At 37.1% G+C, this 17806-nt stretch overlaps 1 protein-coding gene across 8 annotated transcripts in view; it reads right to left on the bottom strand.

The window, feature by feature from the left end:
* Positions 1-17806, bottom strand: part of nfia (nuclear factor I/A) — a 580788-nt gene that overhangs the window by 368708 nt on the left and 194274 nt on the right. The window contains exon 3 of one of the 8 annotated variants that reach the window (XM_063064293.1): positions 9863-11023. The exons of the other annotated variants lie outside the window; for them this stretch is intronic. Within the exon in view, the coding sequence (XP_062920363.1) occupies positions 10983-11023 (41 nt within the window). The 3' untranslated portion in view covers positions 9863-10982. Of the gene's footprint in view, positions 1-9862; positions 11024-17806 lie in introns of those variants that run through there. 8 annotated transcript variants of the gene reach the window in all.

Here is a 17806-nt window from a genome sequence, read left to right as displayed (position 1 = left end):
AATCAACTGAAATTTCAAGGCTTTAAAATTTATCTGGTGAAAAGGGTCCTCCCTTTATGCATGCTTAGAGCTCTCTCTTGAGCAGTAGACCTGAACTTTAGGCTAGACAGTAAAAATGTGTAATGCTTGTCTAGAATCAGAGCTACTGACCTGAGAAAACTGGTGCAATTTAATGCTGAAAAGAAAAAAATTCCCTCCCTACGTTTATCAGTTTGTGAAGCACCCCTCTCCTTCCATCATACTTTCTGCCCAGTTCCAAAATGACAGAACTTTTTTAAATCTTGTGTGCAAATTATTCTGCATTTATTTTCAGGACAAAGGGCCTGCAATGAGTATGAAAGAATTGTCATTACTATTACTGTAACAATGTCACAGAATCATAGCAATCAATATATAATCATGATAACATTACCTACAAATTGCATTCCTATTTTAAATTGTACTGAAGGTACTTAAGGATTCCTATCAAATAACATAATTGTTCTTCAGAACAAAAACCTACAAAGCAAACAAATTTAGAGCTTACTTGAGGTGTGATGCCTTTTTAAATATAAAGTTCACATAAGATAGAAAATAAATAAACTACCTTTACATCTGCTTAAAAAATACATTTTCCCCATATTTTAAGCATGTAAAGAAACAAGATGTTACAGAGTGCTGAAGTCCTAAAGAGTTAACAAGTCAACTGGGATTCAAAGCAGCTGGCATTCAGCCTGTAATCATTCAACATGTCCTTTATCACAGCAAATGGTACCGTCTTCTGCCTATTGCTCTCTGCCAGTCCCATGGTCCAGGTGATAGTATAGGGACAATGCACCAATATTGAATTCTTCCACAGACAAAGAATGAGCTCACTCAGAGTGAGACCAGCTTACTGTCTGCTGCTCATGACTACACAGTCTGTCTACCAACAGACAAAGATGTCGGCAAGGGAGAGTTTGAACACAGTTTCTGGCTCCTTGCATTTCAAAAGAGATTTAAACCAGCGGCCCGAGGGGTGAGGCTGGCTAGTCACTGGCATACTTGGCTGTGTATTGAGCCAGGTGGCCTAAGCATACTGGCAAACGACTGGCATGGAGCCCAATGCAGATGGCTTGCATCACTTTGGTCTTTCCCCACGAAGCCTTTTAGACTGTGAACACAAATTTCTTTCAGGTCAGAGAGCAGCTTTCAGCACTAAATCAAAGTTCTAATAAATATCCCATTGTCTTATTCTTTGTTCATGCATAACAGAAAAACTTCAAGACATATCCCCTTATCTTTTTACAACTCCCTCACAGCATGTAGACCATAAACCCTACCTAGCCTCCCCATTTCTTTTAAACTCTGCCTTCAGGTTAAAATAATCCTACCCCCACACCCCACCCCCAACAAACCCACCTCCCCACCCCCAGCTCCCCCACAGCCAGAGACTTTTATTGAAAGAGAAAATTCTTTTCTTGCCTCCCACTGAATGGATTATAGATTTCATCAGTCTCTGTGTAGTTTCAGGTTTTGTATAAAACTGCAGATGAAAAGTATATTTATAAAAGAAATACCAGACCCCCAGTGTTATTTATACCAGTGCAGGAGGTCTGTAGTAAACTGCAGGAAAGCATTTCAAATCTTGAATTTTGGATATAAATTATGTTGGAAGCCTGCTTGTCCCTAATTTATTTCTAAATGTTACCTTACTTCATTTAACACCGTGTGTGCTTCCAGTGTTTAAAACTGTTCTCCATTCAACATCCATTATTTTTCCCCAATGAGAATTTCACGCCTAATGATTCAATGTATTAAAACAAAACTAATGTCTTTGAAAGCCATACAAAAAGGACTGGGTGTGTTCTAACTGGTGATGGGGGATGGTGGGGTGTGGGGGGTTGGGAGGGCTGGTGGTTGGTCTTTCCTGAGCTTTGTTAATGATGGAGTCATGATACTGTACATTAATTCGGAGTCTGATGACAGGATATGTCAGACTGTAGTATGAGAGGAGGTTAACATTTCGTGCAGATCAATCCTACCAATCATCAATATTCAAATCCAAATCTTCACATACAGTTTGTTAGTTAATTGCTGGTGTCAAGCTTGAAAGAAAAAGTTACTTCAATTAATGTATTACTTTTTTCGACTGTAATTTTTACCAGGCAATCTTCACAATTTTTTTGTTGGAAGTCAGGCTGCCTATTCACCTTTTCGATTTGACACTTGTATATGAGCTGAGTTTACAATCAGTTAAACGTGACTATATTGAATGACAGAGGAGGCACAAAGGGCAAAGTGAGCTACCCCTCACAATAATTTGTTTCTTCATATGTAGTTCTTTGTAAACTGAGAGAATGGTTTTAAGATATGAACATCATATTCCACTTGGAAGGAAATGAATGCATTGCATTCTGCACATTGTTCTTAAGAATTTTTTTTGAATCAGAATCAGGCTTAATATTACTGGCATATAGCATGAAATTTGCTGTAGTACACTGCAAAACATAACAATAAAAACATTATAAATTACAATAATAAGTATATAAAATAAAGTAAATAAGTAGCACAAAAAGAGAACAAAAAATATGGAGGTAGTGTTCATGAGTTCATTGCCCATTCAGAAGTCTGATGGCAGAGGGGAAGAAGCAGATCCTGGAACTTTGGGTGTGTGTCTTCCAGCTCCTCTACCTCCTCCTTGATAGTAGCAATAAGAAGAGGGCATGTCCTGGGTGATAGGGGTCCTTAATGATGAGTGCCACCTTTTTGCAGCATTGCCCTTTGAAGGTGCCCTCAACGGAGGAGAAGCTAGTGCCCATGATAGAGCTGGCAGAGTTTAAAACTTTCTGTAGTTTTTAATCGATCCTGTTCAGTGGCCCCTTCATAGCAGACTTTTTTCAAGTTGATCATGTAACCAGGTTCTTTTTTGTAAAATATGCAAATAATCTTACTGCAATCACAGGATTTATCACAATATAGATTTTCTTTCAGAAAGAAGAGTAGCCTTGTTAAAAGCTGCTTTGGCTTGCCAACTTGAACACGCAACATTATTAGCAAATTCTTAGTTCCTCTCATTTGACTTTGTCCACATTGTTCATACTGTGGTTAGGAGAAGCTGCATTGCTACCCCATTTTCAGAAAGATAGTCTAGAAGATGGCAGAAGACATCCTCTGGCAGAAGACATGCTCTCAACTGGTGGGCAGTAAGGGGATTCACATGTAGCTGGAGTCAGATGAGCCAGGAGTTGTGGGCACTTTCAGGTTATGTACATTTCTAAATATAGAGAAGCAATGTTGATAAGCAATGAAAGGGGTGATTGATTAGTGAGACTGTAAAAAATAAGATGCAGCCACAGAGACTTATGGTAATTGAGTTTATTTGTGATCATGGCATTATTTCTGTATTCAACAAAAGACGGGTACAAGTGGGGATGAAAGTAGGTGATATTACACAGTTTATACAGGTAACAAAATTCAAGAGCAGAGCTTTGGGGTGAAAATATATTGAGGGAGAGGTATCAAACCTGGGGTCCACACACCAGTTACCAGTTAAGGGTAAGGCTCCGTGACATAAAAAAGTTGGGAACCCCTACATTAGGGTCAAAAGCAATCTGATTCAGTCAGACCCTACGTCCAAGGATGAGGATACTGAGTTTTAAGTAGATTGAAACTGGAGCTTTCGTTTCCTTTCTCCAATTTATCCAACGGATGTTGCAATTTATTTACAAATGAATGATAGCAAGTGTTCTAACAGACAGGAGCAGTAAAGGGTTGGAAGGCTGATAATAGAGTTCAATTCCATTTATGCGTATGCCAATGAAATTCCATCTTGAATTAAGCGAAAGCTCTTTCTGGCCTCTTAGGTGAACACAGAAGATCCTCGGACTCAAGTTCAAAGTACAGCTTGATTAAACTGTGTTCAGGCCAATATTTTTCCTTCAAATAATGCTATAAAAACATTATCTGATCTTTATCTTATCTGCCGATGATATTAAACATGATTCTGATTCTGATTATCACATTGCTATTTACAGGAGCTTGCTGTACACAAATTGGCTGCTAAGGTTCCTTCATTACAATGGTGATTCAACTTCATAAGTCCTTAAGGCTGTGAAGGTGCAAAGGAAATGGACTTTTTCTTTCTTTGTTTATATGTGGAAGCTGATTCCAAGTCAGCAGATGTTGCAGGAACTTTCTTTCCAAGGGGCAGGCCCACCGACATAGGCAATTGACTAGAGAAACTGAACGAGGATGGTTCAGTTGACCATATTAGAATCTACAGAAATGAAGAATGTTTATGCACTACAGACACTGAGCATGTAATTTATGTTCTGGTGTTCCTCTAAGATGCTATCAACAGGTATATATGAACACCATGATGAGTGTTCATGCATCATCCTTATTTTAATTTTTTTGAATATTCATAAAATCAGAACTTCACATAGAGGAAAAACTGGTTTTATTTCCCTTATGCAAAACTTCACTAAATATTATTTTTGAGATAGATTACGTAGTTATTAAAACTTAAAGCTCTGAAAAGTCAATCATGCAGAGGCATTTTGCACAGCTTAAAGACCACTGTGAAAAGTAATTCATTTTACAATGACAGTAAATTGCAAAGTGAGGTATCACAAACTTTGCAACTTAAGTTCTAGCAAAAATGTATGTTTTAAAATTTACCTTTGAACAAATAAAAACCTCCATTAAGTTGCTACTTTTATTTTTAAAAATCATCAAATAACATGACCTTAAACGAGAAAAAAACAACAAAGAAAATACTTCTTTCTTCTGAAATAAATGAGCTGCGGTTCATACTACTTGCCTTTTTCTATCTTTTTTCAAAATACACAGCACTATGCAATTGCTCCCTCTGGTACCAAGCTGTGTTGGGGGTTGGGAAAAGGGGTCAAGCTACAAGCTCACTTTTGGTAACATTCCCAGAACATATGGGAAGATATGGCTCCGTAAAGCTACGTGAAACAGATGTTTAAAGAACTAATGCTAACAGACCAAAAACGTGCAAATACAATCGAAGGAACTGTACACAATAAATCCAGTCCCAGGGTCTTTCTTCAGTGCCATGAGAGTGCCTTAGAGACATGCAGCATAGTTTGGAAAAATAGCAACATCCGTTCATTTGCTCTGCTGTACTCAGTTGAAATATGCACAATGTCCCATTATTACTGAATCATTATCTGGCTACAGCTCTGACAGAAGCATCATATGGGCTATGAAAGACCCCTTTCTTTTCATGATTAGCCTTTAAAACATTTCCTCATGTTACAGTCCTTCTCAGCCCAGAATGCACTTCCAAATTACAGTGCTGAAATTAACTGTATGCCGTTGTGATTTTATGATAAATAAAGGGGAATTAGGCTGCCTGACCCAATATGTGTTTAACCCTTCAATGAATGTTTAAAGAATGAGAACAGAAAGCAACAAGACACAGAACTTGCAGAAATGAGTGCATTCAGTGAAAAATAAGTACAGGATTTTGCTAAATAAATAATCAGCACATTGGTAAATTAAAGATGATTAATTCCAAGTCCTGCAGCACTGACAACCATTCCTTCATTTAGTGCTGGTTTTCACAGCCAAACTAAATTTAGTTTCTATTATCAACCTGTAAGAGAAACATTGTTGAATCTAGCACAGCTGCAGAGAAAATTATCCAAATCAAGCCACAAAGTCAAATCTCTGTTCATAAATTGTCTTTTTAAGTAATTTCCAAAGAAAAATACCAGTCATGTAACTGTTGATGGGTTATTGATAGCAGAATTTTATTCCTATAATTATGATTTATTTTCTGATAGTCAACCTAAAGGTCTGAGTGAAAAAGAGACCTGTCAGCTTATGTTATACAAAGAACCAATGAAGAATGGCACACATTTCTCATAAGCACCCATTCCTTGTTCAATGCTTTCTTAATGACTGGATCATGCCCCTCCCAGTCACTCCCCTCATTACTCCTTCTTACTGATCACACCTTTCAAGTTTGCCCTTCTACACAAACAGCTTCTTCCTGACATATTTAAGTACTTAAAATACATTTAGGAATTCCATTTTTCCAACTAATTTTTATTCCTTATGTTAAATTTCTTTATAAATCCACTCAAGTAGAGTACTAGTCATTCAAGTTTTCAAAGCTAAGAGGATCAGTCGGAGCCAGATCTTTCCTCAAACCTTGGCACCACCATGTGCCAGTGGCCCGACTATTTCAAGCTTGGAACGTACCCTGATATAGGGAGAGCCGCGAGACTGAGTAAAAGGACTCTGGGTTATGTGAAAATGTGACATGATGTAAACAAGAAACAGATTAATAAATTCCAGTTTCTGTTTGTGCCAGATACCTGGTATTCCATTCCCTCAATTAGATTTAACTTCACAAATCCTAAAAAGTCTCAGTTAAATGGTACAATAAGCAATGTTTTGTCTGAATAGCAAATCCATCTGGGGTCACTACACTACTGGATTATGCAGAAACCCTCCATTTGAGAGAAAAATCATAATGCCATAGTTTAAAAAGAAATTGAAGATATTAGAAAATAACTTTTGGTAAAATCTAGAAAACAATCAATTAAGGTGACAATCCTAAGTGCCAGCTTCTGGAGAGGATGGCCTTGAGTGATAAAGTGAGCTAGCCTCTTCATATTCACTTATGCATCAAGGAATGTGTCATCCAGTCACAGTCACACACTCCATGTTTCATGCTTTACTGTTTTAACGTTGTCCATTAGACTTTTACTGTAAAGCCTGGAATTTTCTGGCACTTTATATGTAGTCCCAACATTATTTATTTCCATAAATGATGACATATATTTAAAATGGATGCATCCCTTTAATATGGAGGTCCCATATGGGAGAACTTGCCATTGCACATTTCACAAACTCAGCCTTCACAAGAAGGATTCTTAAATTATTAGGAGTAGCTGAACAATCTAGCAATACCAATCAGAGAGCAGAGTGAACCCAATATGATTCACTCAGTACAAGATTAACACAACACACGTGGCTGCACTGAATGTTGCACAGATAGCAACCTGGGATCACAAAACTGCCGGAATAAGGTAGTTAGAATGCCCAAATAGTTCACTATATAAATGCATCAACAGATGCAGTACTAAACCAAATGGGTCACAGGTTGCCAGGTTTAGTCCCCAGTCAATGCAAAGTTTCTGTACATAGTTTGTAGCAAGCAACCACAGAATTTCAAATTAATCGTGAAAAAGGGATATGCAAAGGAATTACATATCTTTACTGGCTTAGTAATACAAATAGGGAAACTGCAAACTTGAGCATAATAGCAGAAATAATGAAATCAAATAGCAGCATTCAGGAGATGGCAGGCATTAGCCTATGCCAAGCATAATAGGGAAACCTCGACCAGTCTAACGAAAACATCATCCAATCAGGCCTTAACCCTATCCCTTTGTTCACAGTAAACAATCCTGTACTTACTTAATGCTGGTAGGTTGCATGGACAATTGGAGAAATTGTAATTATAACACCCATATACACTCAGCTGAAACAAATTTTTGTAAAAATGGGAAGAGTAATAGGCAGCCAGCCTTCGGTGAGGGCCTTCTACTCTGTAGAGATGGAACACTGGAAACCTGTTCCATCTGTGAGATAAGACTCTGCCAAACTATACATTAGACATGGAATTTTTATAAACTAAAATCACCAGGTTTCCACCACAATGTTTTAATAAGTTACTCAAAATCTTAAAACTGCTGTGTTTTATTTTCTTAGATTACCATTTTAGGACAAAGCATCTTTTCACTAAAGATCAAGGTTTTAGAGGAGTGGGATATGGAAATTCATTGCTAGTGTAGTCAGTGGAGACCTCCAACTCCCTTGAGAGACAGCTACAGCACTGTTATGTTACATGTTCAGAGGCAAAAGTGAACAAGACATTTCATAGTTTCCAATTGTCAACAATACAAAGATCCAACACACTATACTAAGAGCTTGCATTCTTCATTACTCCACAAAGAGCAAGGACAGTAGTAGTTCCATCCACGTACATGACATTGTACCCACACAACCTAGAACAACACCACCGCTCCCCCATGTTTAAAGGCTGATAATCTGATCCAGCAGCACATAGATGCACATGTTACTGAATACAATATGTATTTTGGCAGCATGGTACATAAAGAACTTTGATTGGCTTTGATGGACCTTGCAAAAATAAAGATCTTTCCCATATTAACGTAGCCTTTAGCCTAGCAAACACACAATAATTTTATAAACTGGGTGATTGCCAAAATACCTCCAGAATGCTGCTCAATTAAAACCTAATTTATGAAAAGCAGCCTTTGATTTATTAGGAAATAATTTTAAGATAGAGAAGCAAGAGCCAAAATCACAAATCCTAGTACAAAAGCAATTTGAGTACACCAGGTCTCCATAAATTAATAAAAAAGACATAATCGAGTTAACATTAACGGTCTCTAGACATTGTATAAACAGAACACATCCAATAGCAGCTAGAAGGACAAGAAATCCACGTGTGTATCTTTATCACCGTATGAAAATTCCTGCTACATGTTCTAAACCTGCTTTTCTTTTAGATAATTCTATTTATTCTATTAAGTTTGAGCTGATCTAAGTCATGGGAATATTGCTTTAGTGTGAGAAACTTGCAAGTTTAAATCCAATGCTAACACTTGCACATAAAATCCTTCTCACAATTCACTTCAGTATATTATCAAAAGAGCAGCCATTTATTTGAGATATTAAATCAATCTATCTGCCCACTTAAATCAACATTCTAAGTTCTTTGTTAAGTAAAGAACATGGAGGTATTCTTGCCAATAAATCTTTCAAGCAACAATATTTATAGCTATTCCATCTCATTGTCATCTGCAGGACTTTACTGTGTGCAAATCAGTTGTCACATGTATTCAAGTAACTAAAATATAGTTCAGTGAGTGAAGCATTCTGGGATGCTCCCAAGGACAGGAGAAGCATATAAATGCTTGCTTTCGTTATGCCTTTTCAACAAACCTTCTGTTGTAGGCAACCTTGCAAAATCATTCAAAATTAACAATGGAAAGTCTGTAAGTTATGCCAACTTTCTGAAAGAAATAACATGATTTAATGCTCAAAAAGGGATGTAAAATTAATTTTAAACAAGGGAACACATTGGCCTGACTGGCTACCAAGAAGAAAGGTTTTGGCCTATATACTCACAAGGTCAATTAAGGGACAATTGGAATGTATGTAATTTCTAACCTTGGATCAGAAGTACCCAGTTTTTTCTTTGGTTTTAAGATTAATTCGCATTGCATTATATATAGCATAAAAGTAACAAAATGTTAAGATCTCCTTAAATATTGCTCAATGTTAGTAATATCAGTGACATTCATCCCACTTTGTACCTTTTGAATTATTGTTAAATTATCCTGTCGGGAAGTCATTTAAATACATTTAATAAAGTAAATTCAAAATAATAGTGGAAAAATTATTTTATAATTGTTTGCTTACACATCAGCTCCTCTTGGTGAGAGGCAAAGATGCTGAGATCAGGAACATCAGCAGGAAGTAATATCTTTGATTTTGATGTCAGAATATGGTAGGCATACATACTTGCAAAGTACAATTATCTTGAGTATATTAAAATTCTAACATAAAACACATGCTTTCTTTAATAATCTTACCACTTCCTGTCACATTAGTGGTTTAGATGTCACATTCTGATCTAACTTCAGCTCACTGTGACCAATACCATAGTTCTATTAAAAGGTGAAATTAAATAAAGATTCTCATGCTCTGCTATAACCAATATCAGTAAAAACCCTTTTCCTCAATTAGTGAAGATAAAAAAGTGAAAATTTATAATATAGTTCATATCTTACAGAATCTCTCAACTAATCAAATATATTTAAACTGGGTATGGTACTGGTGGTGATAAATATTAAAGATTAATCTAAACTGCAAATTACCTGTGGATGCAAATTAGTTGGTAGATGCACCACTATACCTGCTTCATTAGCCACTGAAAATGGAGATTAAAAGACTACTAATACTGAAAATATTGAACAGGTCACACAGCATCTGTGAAGAGAAACACTTTTTTTCTTTCTTCAGTTGCTGCTTGACCTGTTGAGTATGTCTTAATTTGGATTGCAAATGCTTAGTGATCTTCAATGACTGAAAATTGGGACACAAACTTTATTTTTTATAATCTTTTACATTCACTATGCAAACTTACTATGATAGCAGTTCTTCAGTGCTTAAAATAAAATTGAAGGCTTGCATATTAAATAAAACATTTAATCTTCATCAGCTATTTCAACAAATTTCTAATCTTCTCATAAATGTAAATCTCAGACACAGAATACGAGGTTGAAACCCATTCACACAATGATAAACTGTTCCGTGTCTACAAAAAGATGTTCCTTGAAACCTCAGCTTTCAGACTGTACCTAGTTTCTGACAGTAACCACTAGACGTGATTTTCCACTGAACTATGACGAAGGCATTATTTTGCTCCCCATAAAAAGTAAAAGTTAGTTGAAGTCCTCTAGTGGTTTACAGCCAGTGAAGAGTACTATAAAGGGGGTTTCCAGTCTCAGCATCCACAAACTAAATATCAATAACTCTCAATTACATATTTTGCTAACCACTTTTTAAAAATATACAACTGAATGAAAATTGCAGTACGAAATATTCCATTCATGAAACTGGTCTACCAATGCAAGACATGCAGTAGCACAATACATAAACAAAAATAAGCATACATCAAATGGATGAACCAACAAGGTGAGGTATGACTTGTATGTATTGCCACAGCCAGATTAACAAGGCATACCCTACTCATTCACAGAGCTGTGTAAATACACTACAATTTGATAGTTCTGCAACTAACTGAGAAAAATGAAGTTCACCAAGATTAACTCCGGCAGAGTATGAGGATTACAGTTCATTTATGTTCTTTTTCAAACTAGTTATTATTGTTCAAAACCCTGGTGATCATATTGTGTCAATATCATCTTCTGGTTCTACCAATCCTCTTAAGTTCTTCCACTTTTGGATTTGGTTATTTCTTTCAAACCTACAAAAAAAAAACACAACTTTTTTTTATATAAAATAACCAACCTTGACAATTGAGCAGTAATTTTGTTTTTAAGATTGCAGCTTTGTGCGCACACAGCAATGATTCCACAATGTCAGTTACTCTTCCAAAAGGATACCATGGATCTATCTTCCATTGTTAAACCCTGCTATACAGTCCCTATTTTACTTAAACATCTCTCAATTTCCATCAACATATTCATAGACTGTAATAGACAATTAACTTGGTTACACTCACTCATTGGTGCAAAAGAATAACTGATACTATTATTATGAAACAATTAGAAAGAGCCCATATTGCCAAGAATAAAATTACATGCAAAATCTTAACAGAGTTACGTTTCATATGCACAAAACTTGTTTTGTTCTTGGAAGAAAATTGCCCTGCAGATTTCTAACTCCAAAGGTATCTCAGAGCCATTTAAGAAACTGTCTAGTTCTGAAATTCTCTGAGATTAACTATTCATTACATGTAAATATTTAGATCAAAACCAATGCATAATTTAAAACAGTCAGAGACTTTAAAATACACATATTTTAAAAAGGCCTATACAGCATTTTAGTTTTACATGGCCAAAGGAACAATACTGCTGGTTTCTGAGATTCTTCAATTTAATTTCCAGGGGGCCATTAGATTTGTATCAGAAGGATCATAAAGCTCAGAATATTTCTCTCAATGTGAGGTTACTATTGCACTTAACCTCCATTGTCAGTGAGATCTTCCGTCAGCGTCTACTTTATTTATTCAATTAAGCTAAAGGTAGATGCAACTTTAGTTAGGGGAAAAATTTTGAAGTCATTTGCAAAAGACTTGATGGACAGTATAAACACAATTCATCTGAGCATTCCAGTATACTTAGAATACATGAATTTCATTTGAGCATTGTGCTACACTTGTTTTCACTTAAGTGAAAACAAACCCTTTCTAAATCTCAATGTTCTAATTTGTCTGGGCATTAGGAAAAAAAACAATCTACAACCATCCAGTCTGAGGAAAATTTAGGATTCGATTATAAATGGGTGCAGAGGGATCAAAGCAATAATCTTTTGAAATCTCTGTGGATTTGAGTATGAAGCCATTTTGTAACCCTGTAACTACAACATTCCAATTTATTTTATTCAATTAAGCAAAGTTAAGGATAACTTGAACACCGAAGTAAAGAACTGTTCCATGACTGAGGCAACCGACACATTGGTTGTCTCTATCTAACTAACATGGTCGGCACAACATTGCGGGCCAAAGGGCTTGTAATGTGCTGTATATTTCTATGTTCTATGTTTTAACTAGCTAGATCCTCCAGTGATTTCAGCCTTGGTAAGATCTTCATTTAAAGTGCATTCATTATTCCAAGAAACACATCTTACTTGCATTATTTCAAACTAGTTTGGAATGAGTAAAACAATTGCGGAACTCGTAAATTCAGTAAATTATTTTGTATTACAGCACCACATAGACAGGACATTATAAAGTTCAATGGTATCATCAAAGGGATCCGGCACTTGGTGATGGGCCTGGGCAGGATTAAACTTGGATTCAGGAAGGACTGATCAAGAAACAAGACTGACAGCAATTGAACGAGTATCACAGGTCATGCAGAGGCTCAGATTGGGGCAAGTACAGAGTAAAGGTTTTGGGGTGTAGAAAATGGCCTAGGAAGAAGGGGAGTAATTTATTTCCTTTGCAATCCTCACACTCTGGCACACTACAAGTAAGACCATGTTATCCCTGGGGTGTCCACCCCACCAATTGGAGAATATTCAAGATTTACGACTGTTTATTGTCAGTCTTTAGTACATGAGTGTAAAGGAGAACAAAATGATTGTCACTTCGGATCCGATGCAACATAAAAAAACATAATAAGCATAAAGAACATATTAAAAAACAGAATATTAAGGCAATCCTGTACAACACAATGTTCAAGTAACTGTTATATACATCGACTAATCGTATGCACATAAAGTGATGCGTGGTGATGTGCATGTAGCGATGGTGGTGGGGGTTATTGGGCTGGGTTAACGGGGAGCTGATCAGTCTGACAGTTTGGGGGAAGTAACTGTTTTCGAATACGGTCCACAATTTCCTGCAATGATCCAAAGCAGCGTTGGATCTGATGTGGAAAATGCATCAGCAGAAGGACTGAGGCTAGGAAGAATGCAGTCATTTTTGTTTAAGCAATAATCTGGAAAATACAGAATTTCAAATGAATAACATTGAAGAAAACAGCAACATTCAACTAAATTCCTGGTATATACACTTCATTTGAATGGAAAGGAGATACATCTTGCAGAAAATTGCTCAGATTAAGTTGTGTCAATGAATAGAGGTCATTCTTGTTATGCAAATTTTACCAAGGAGCAATGGCACCTTATAGTTAGGTCACTGTGCATAAATTTTAATGCTTTTTTTTCCCCACTCGTGTTTTTCTCCAAGGGCATTCCCCACAAACTATATTTGAAAATTTGCTAAACAGAAACAAAAACACAAGTTTCAAGGCTTAAAAACCTGCTGACTGAGCAACATTAAAGACACCAATTGTGACATAATGACCGAGTGTACAATAAAGCTAGCAGTAATAGAATTTTAGCCTCCAGGATTTTAAAATCAAGCCAGACAAAAGTAGTCACCTCTCCTTGTGCCTACTCTCCTCCACCTCAAAAAAATTTGAGACTAGGATTTGAAAGTTTTCAACACTCAGCTACTAACCAGATTTTTTTTCTACTTGAAGTAGATAAAAATGCCTGGACACTATTTTTATGATGATGACATTTTGAAATATTTTTGCCTCAGTACATTGATAAATATATGGATCCACATTCTGGAAATATCTGTATGTATGTGTTGAAATGTTTTGAGGGATGAATGGATGGGAAATTATTTGTGAAACAATTCAGGCATACACAGTGCCTTGAAAAAGTATTCAGCACCCACAACTATTTTCGCGATTTACAGTCTCATTTTCAAAATTTAAAATAAAGTGAAATAGGAATATTTGATTTGACAAAACATCATGTCAAATCAAAAGAAAAATTCCAAAACCTGTCAGCAATTTACTAAAAATCAAAAACCAAATTTGAGAGGCTGAAAGAGTATTCATCCCCTTCATAATTACTATGCTAACTTTCCTCAGGTGCAATACTGTATATTACCTTACCAACTCACCCAATTTGCTGATGTAGAAAACTGGAGGATCACCTGAATAAATAACCCCGCTCTCTGTAAGGTTCAACAGTATGGTACATTTTCAACAGACCAAACCAAAATGAATACAAGAAAGCATTCAAGGCAAGTTAGGGAAATGATAATGGAGAAGCACAAATGCAGGGAAGGGTACAAGGCCATCTCAAAGGCACTGAATGTACCTTGCTCAGTGAAAAAGTGGAAAAATATGAAACCACAGCCACACTGCCTAGATAGGCTGCCCCTCTAAACATAGTCACCAGAGAAGAATGGCACACTTGTAAGAGAGGTTATTATGAAGCCAACAGTCACTCTGAGTGAGCTGCAAAAGACAGTGGCTGCATCTGGAGATGGAGTTCATGGCTCCACAATCTCCAAGGCCTTGCACAAAAATGGTATTTATGGAAGAGAGGCAAGGAAGAAGCTCTGGTTAAAAAAAAACATATTCTTGACCACAAAGAATTTGCAAAGCTTCACTTAGAATATACTGTAAAGATGTGGAAGAAAGTCTTGTGGTCGGATGAGATTAAAGGGAAACGTTTTGGCCTCAACATTAAGCAGTACGTGTGGTGTAAATCTAACACTGCACATCAGCCAGGTAACACCATCTCTACTGTAAAATATGGTGGAGGTAGCATCATGCTATGGGGATGCTTTTCAACAGCAGGGACTGTATATCTGGTCAAGATTGATGGGAAGATGGATGCTGCTAAATACAGAGAGATCATGGATAAAAACCTGCTAGCCTCTTCCAGAAACCTTAAACTGGGGAGAAAGTTCATCTTTCAGCAGCATAATAACCCAAAGCACACTGCCAGAGCAAACATGGAGTGGCTTCAAATGAAGATAACTGATGTCCTTGAGTGGCCCGGTCCTGACCTTATCCCGATTGAACATCTTTGGCAAGATCCCAAATTATCTGTCCACCACCACTCCCCAATTAATCTAGCACAGTTTTGGCAATTTTGCAAGGAGGAATAGGCAAATCTTGCTCCATCGCATTGTGCAAAGCTATTAGAGACTTATCCAAGATTAATGGCTGTAATAGCTGCAAGAGTTGGTTCAACTAAGTACTGAGCAAAAGGGGATGGATAGTTTAGAACTGCTGACATTTCCATTTTTGAATTTTTAAGTTTTTCATGATTTACAAATTTTCCCTGTTTTTTTTGGGAGGGGGCTCTATTGTGGAAAAAAGAACATGTGATTCACAAGTACAAATTCTCAGTTAAATTGATCAAGATCCCTGGTTGTAATACTGATTTATGTGAACAAAGGCTTGAGAACTAAATACTTTTACAAGGCACTGTAACTGACAGTGAATAGTGATTCTGCACCTGAATATCAAACGAACAGCGGAAAAGAAAGGAGAGGTATTCAAATGTACCTTCAACACTTTAAGAGTAGGAATTTTTAATCACACCTGAAAAGAGTCCATTCTCATACAGAATGTTAAAGCCTGAGTTCATTCTCATTCAAAATCCTGTATACTCTTTTCCCTTCTGTATTCAGCTCCATTGGTGGGTACTCAACTAAACATTGTTTAGTACACATAGATAAGGGTGATGTTTCTGAATGACATGTTATTATGTGTGTATTATTGTGTATATGCGTTCAGCACAAGATAAATCTTGAATAAACTAGACATACCTTATAGAGTTATTCTTGTTTACTGGAGTGGTCATACTTTGCTTCCTCTTCAAGTCTCGCTGGTTTCTGGTTTACTATTTTCTTCTGATGTACACTGCTCTGACTCTTATTGAACTATGACTACATCACTTGCTCCTTTTCACATGCAGGTGAAACTCCAAGTATCCTCCAGGGTCCTCTCCTGAGAATTTTGCTTCCACAACCTCTGATGCACAAACCTGCTTGTACTGTGTTGCCATCCATACGATGATAGATTAAGAAAATTTGTGGGCTTGAAATTAACAGTGAAATACTTAAAACAGAGGGATCTGCAGTCAACATGCAAGTGAAATTTAACCACTGGAAATCAAGTAGAATATTTCTACAAGTGGACAAAGAGTACACATCAAGGAATGCTCAAAGCTTCCTGGAAGAAGTGCAACACCCCTCACTGCTTCCTGAGAACCTCAGGTCCTTGCCTGCTCATAGTGGAGAACAGTGATCATGAGCATCTTGCGGCCACATCTTAAAAGCACTGCATAAGCAGTGGAAAAAGCTTCCTTCCTTCCTTACTTTTACCCACTTGCCCAATCAGCCACCTTCTGCCCACCTAACTCCAGAATCCAAAAAAAATAGAATGGAGGCAAATCATTCTCAGCCCTGGAGGGTTGAGGAAAGGAGGCTGGAGGGAGTCTGCTTAAGAAGGAGAAGGGAATGTACATACTGAGAAGTAACATCGAGACTAGAACTATAACTATGATACAACCATTCCAGAACCTAGTGATTCTTAAAAAGAAAATCACTTCTGATGCCTCCACAATCTCTTCAGCTGCTTCTTTCAGAAAGCTGGAGTATATTCCATCTAGTCCAGGTGACTTATCTATTTTCAGACTTTTCATCTTTCCAAGTACCTATTCCTTACTAATAGTGACTATGCTAATTTCTGTCCTGACTTCCTTGAATTTCTGGCGTGGTGCTGCTATCTTCCACAGTGTAGACTAAAGCAAAAAACTTATTCAATTCATCCACCATTTCTTTGTTCCCAATTACTACCTCTCCAGCATCATTTTCCAACGTCTACTCTTGCCTCACATATACTGTTTATATAGTACATAAGATCATGACCACAGATATAGGAGCTGAATTAGGCCATCTGGCCATCAAGTCTGCTCTGCCATTACATCATGGCTGATCCATTTTCCCTCTCAAACCCCAATCTCCTGCCTTCTCCCCATATCATACATGCCCTAACTAATCAAGAATCTATCAACCTCTGCCTTAAATATACATAAACAAATGACCTCTAGAGCTGTCTGTAGCATCAAATTCTACAGATTCACAACTCTCTGGCTAAAGAAATTCCTCCTCATCTCTGTTCTAAGGCTGTGTCCTCTGGTCCTAGACTCTCCCACCACAAGAAACAATCTCTCCACATCCACTCTATTAAGGCCTTTCACCATTCAAAAGATCTCAATTAGGCCACCTCTCATTCTTCTGTATGCTAGTGAATACAGACTCAGAGACAAATGTTTTTGATATGACGAGTCGTTCAATCCTGAAATCATTTTCATGAACTTCCTCTGAACCCTTTCCAGTGTCAGCACATCCTTTCTAAGGTAAGGGGCCCAAAACTGCTTATAATAGTTCAAGTGAGGCCTTAGCAGTGCTTTATAAAGCCTTATTACATCTTCCTGCACCACGGACTCAACCTGCAAATTAACCTTAAGGGAATTCTGCACAAGGACTCCCTAGTCCCTTTGCACCTATTTTTTTTTGTATTTTCTCTCCAATTAGAAAATAGTTAACCCTTTCATTTCTTCTACAAAAGTACATGACCATACATTTCCCGACACGGTATTCTATCTGCCGCTTCTTTGCCCATTCTTCTAATCTAAATCCTTCTGAAGGCTCTCTACTTCCTCAAACCTACCTGCCCTCCACCTATCTTTGTATCATCCA

The sequence above is a fragment of the Mobula hypostoma genome, chromosome 12 (assembly GCF_963921235.1).
Source record: "Mobula hypostoma chromosome 12, sMobHyp1.1, whole genome shotgun sequence".
Taxonomy (NCBI): domain Eukaryota; kingdom Metazoa; phylum Chordata; class Chondrichthyes; order Myliobatiformes; family Myliobatidae; genus Mobula; species Mobula hypostoma.
This window is presented reverse-complemented; position numbering and strand designations above follow the sequence as displayed.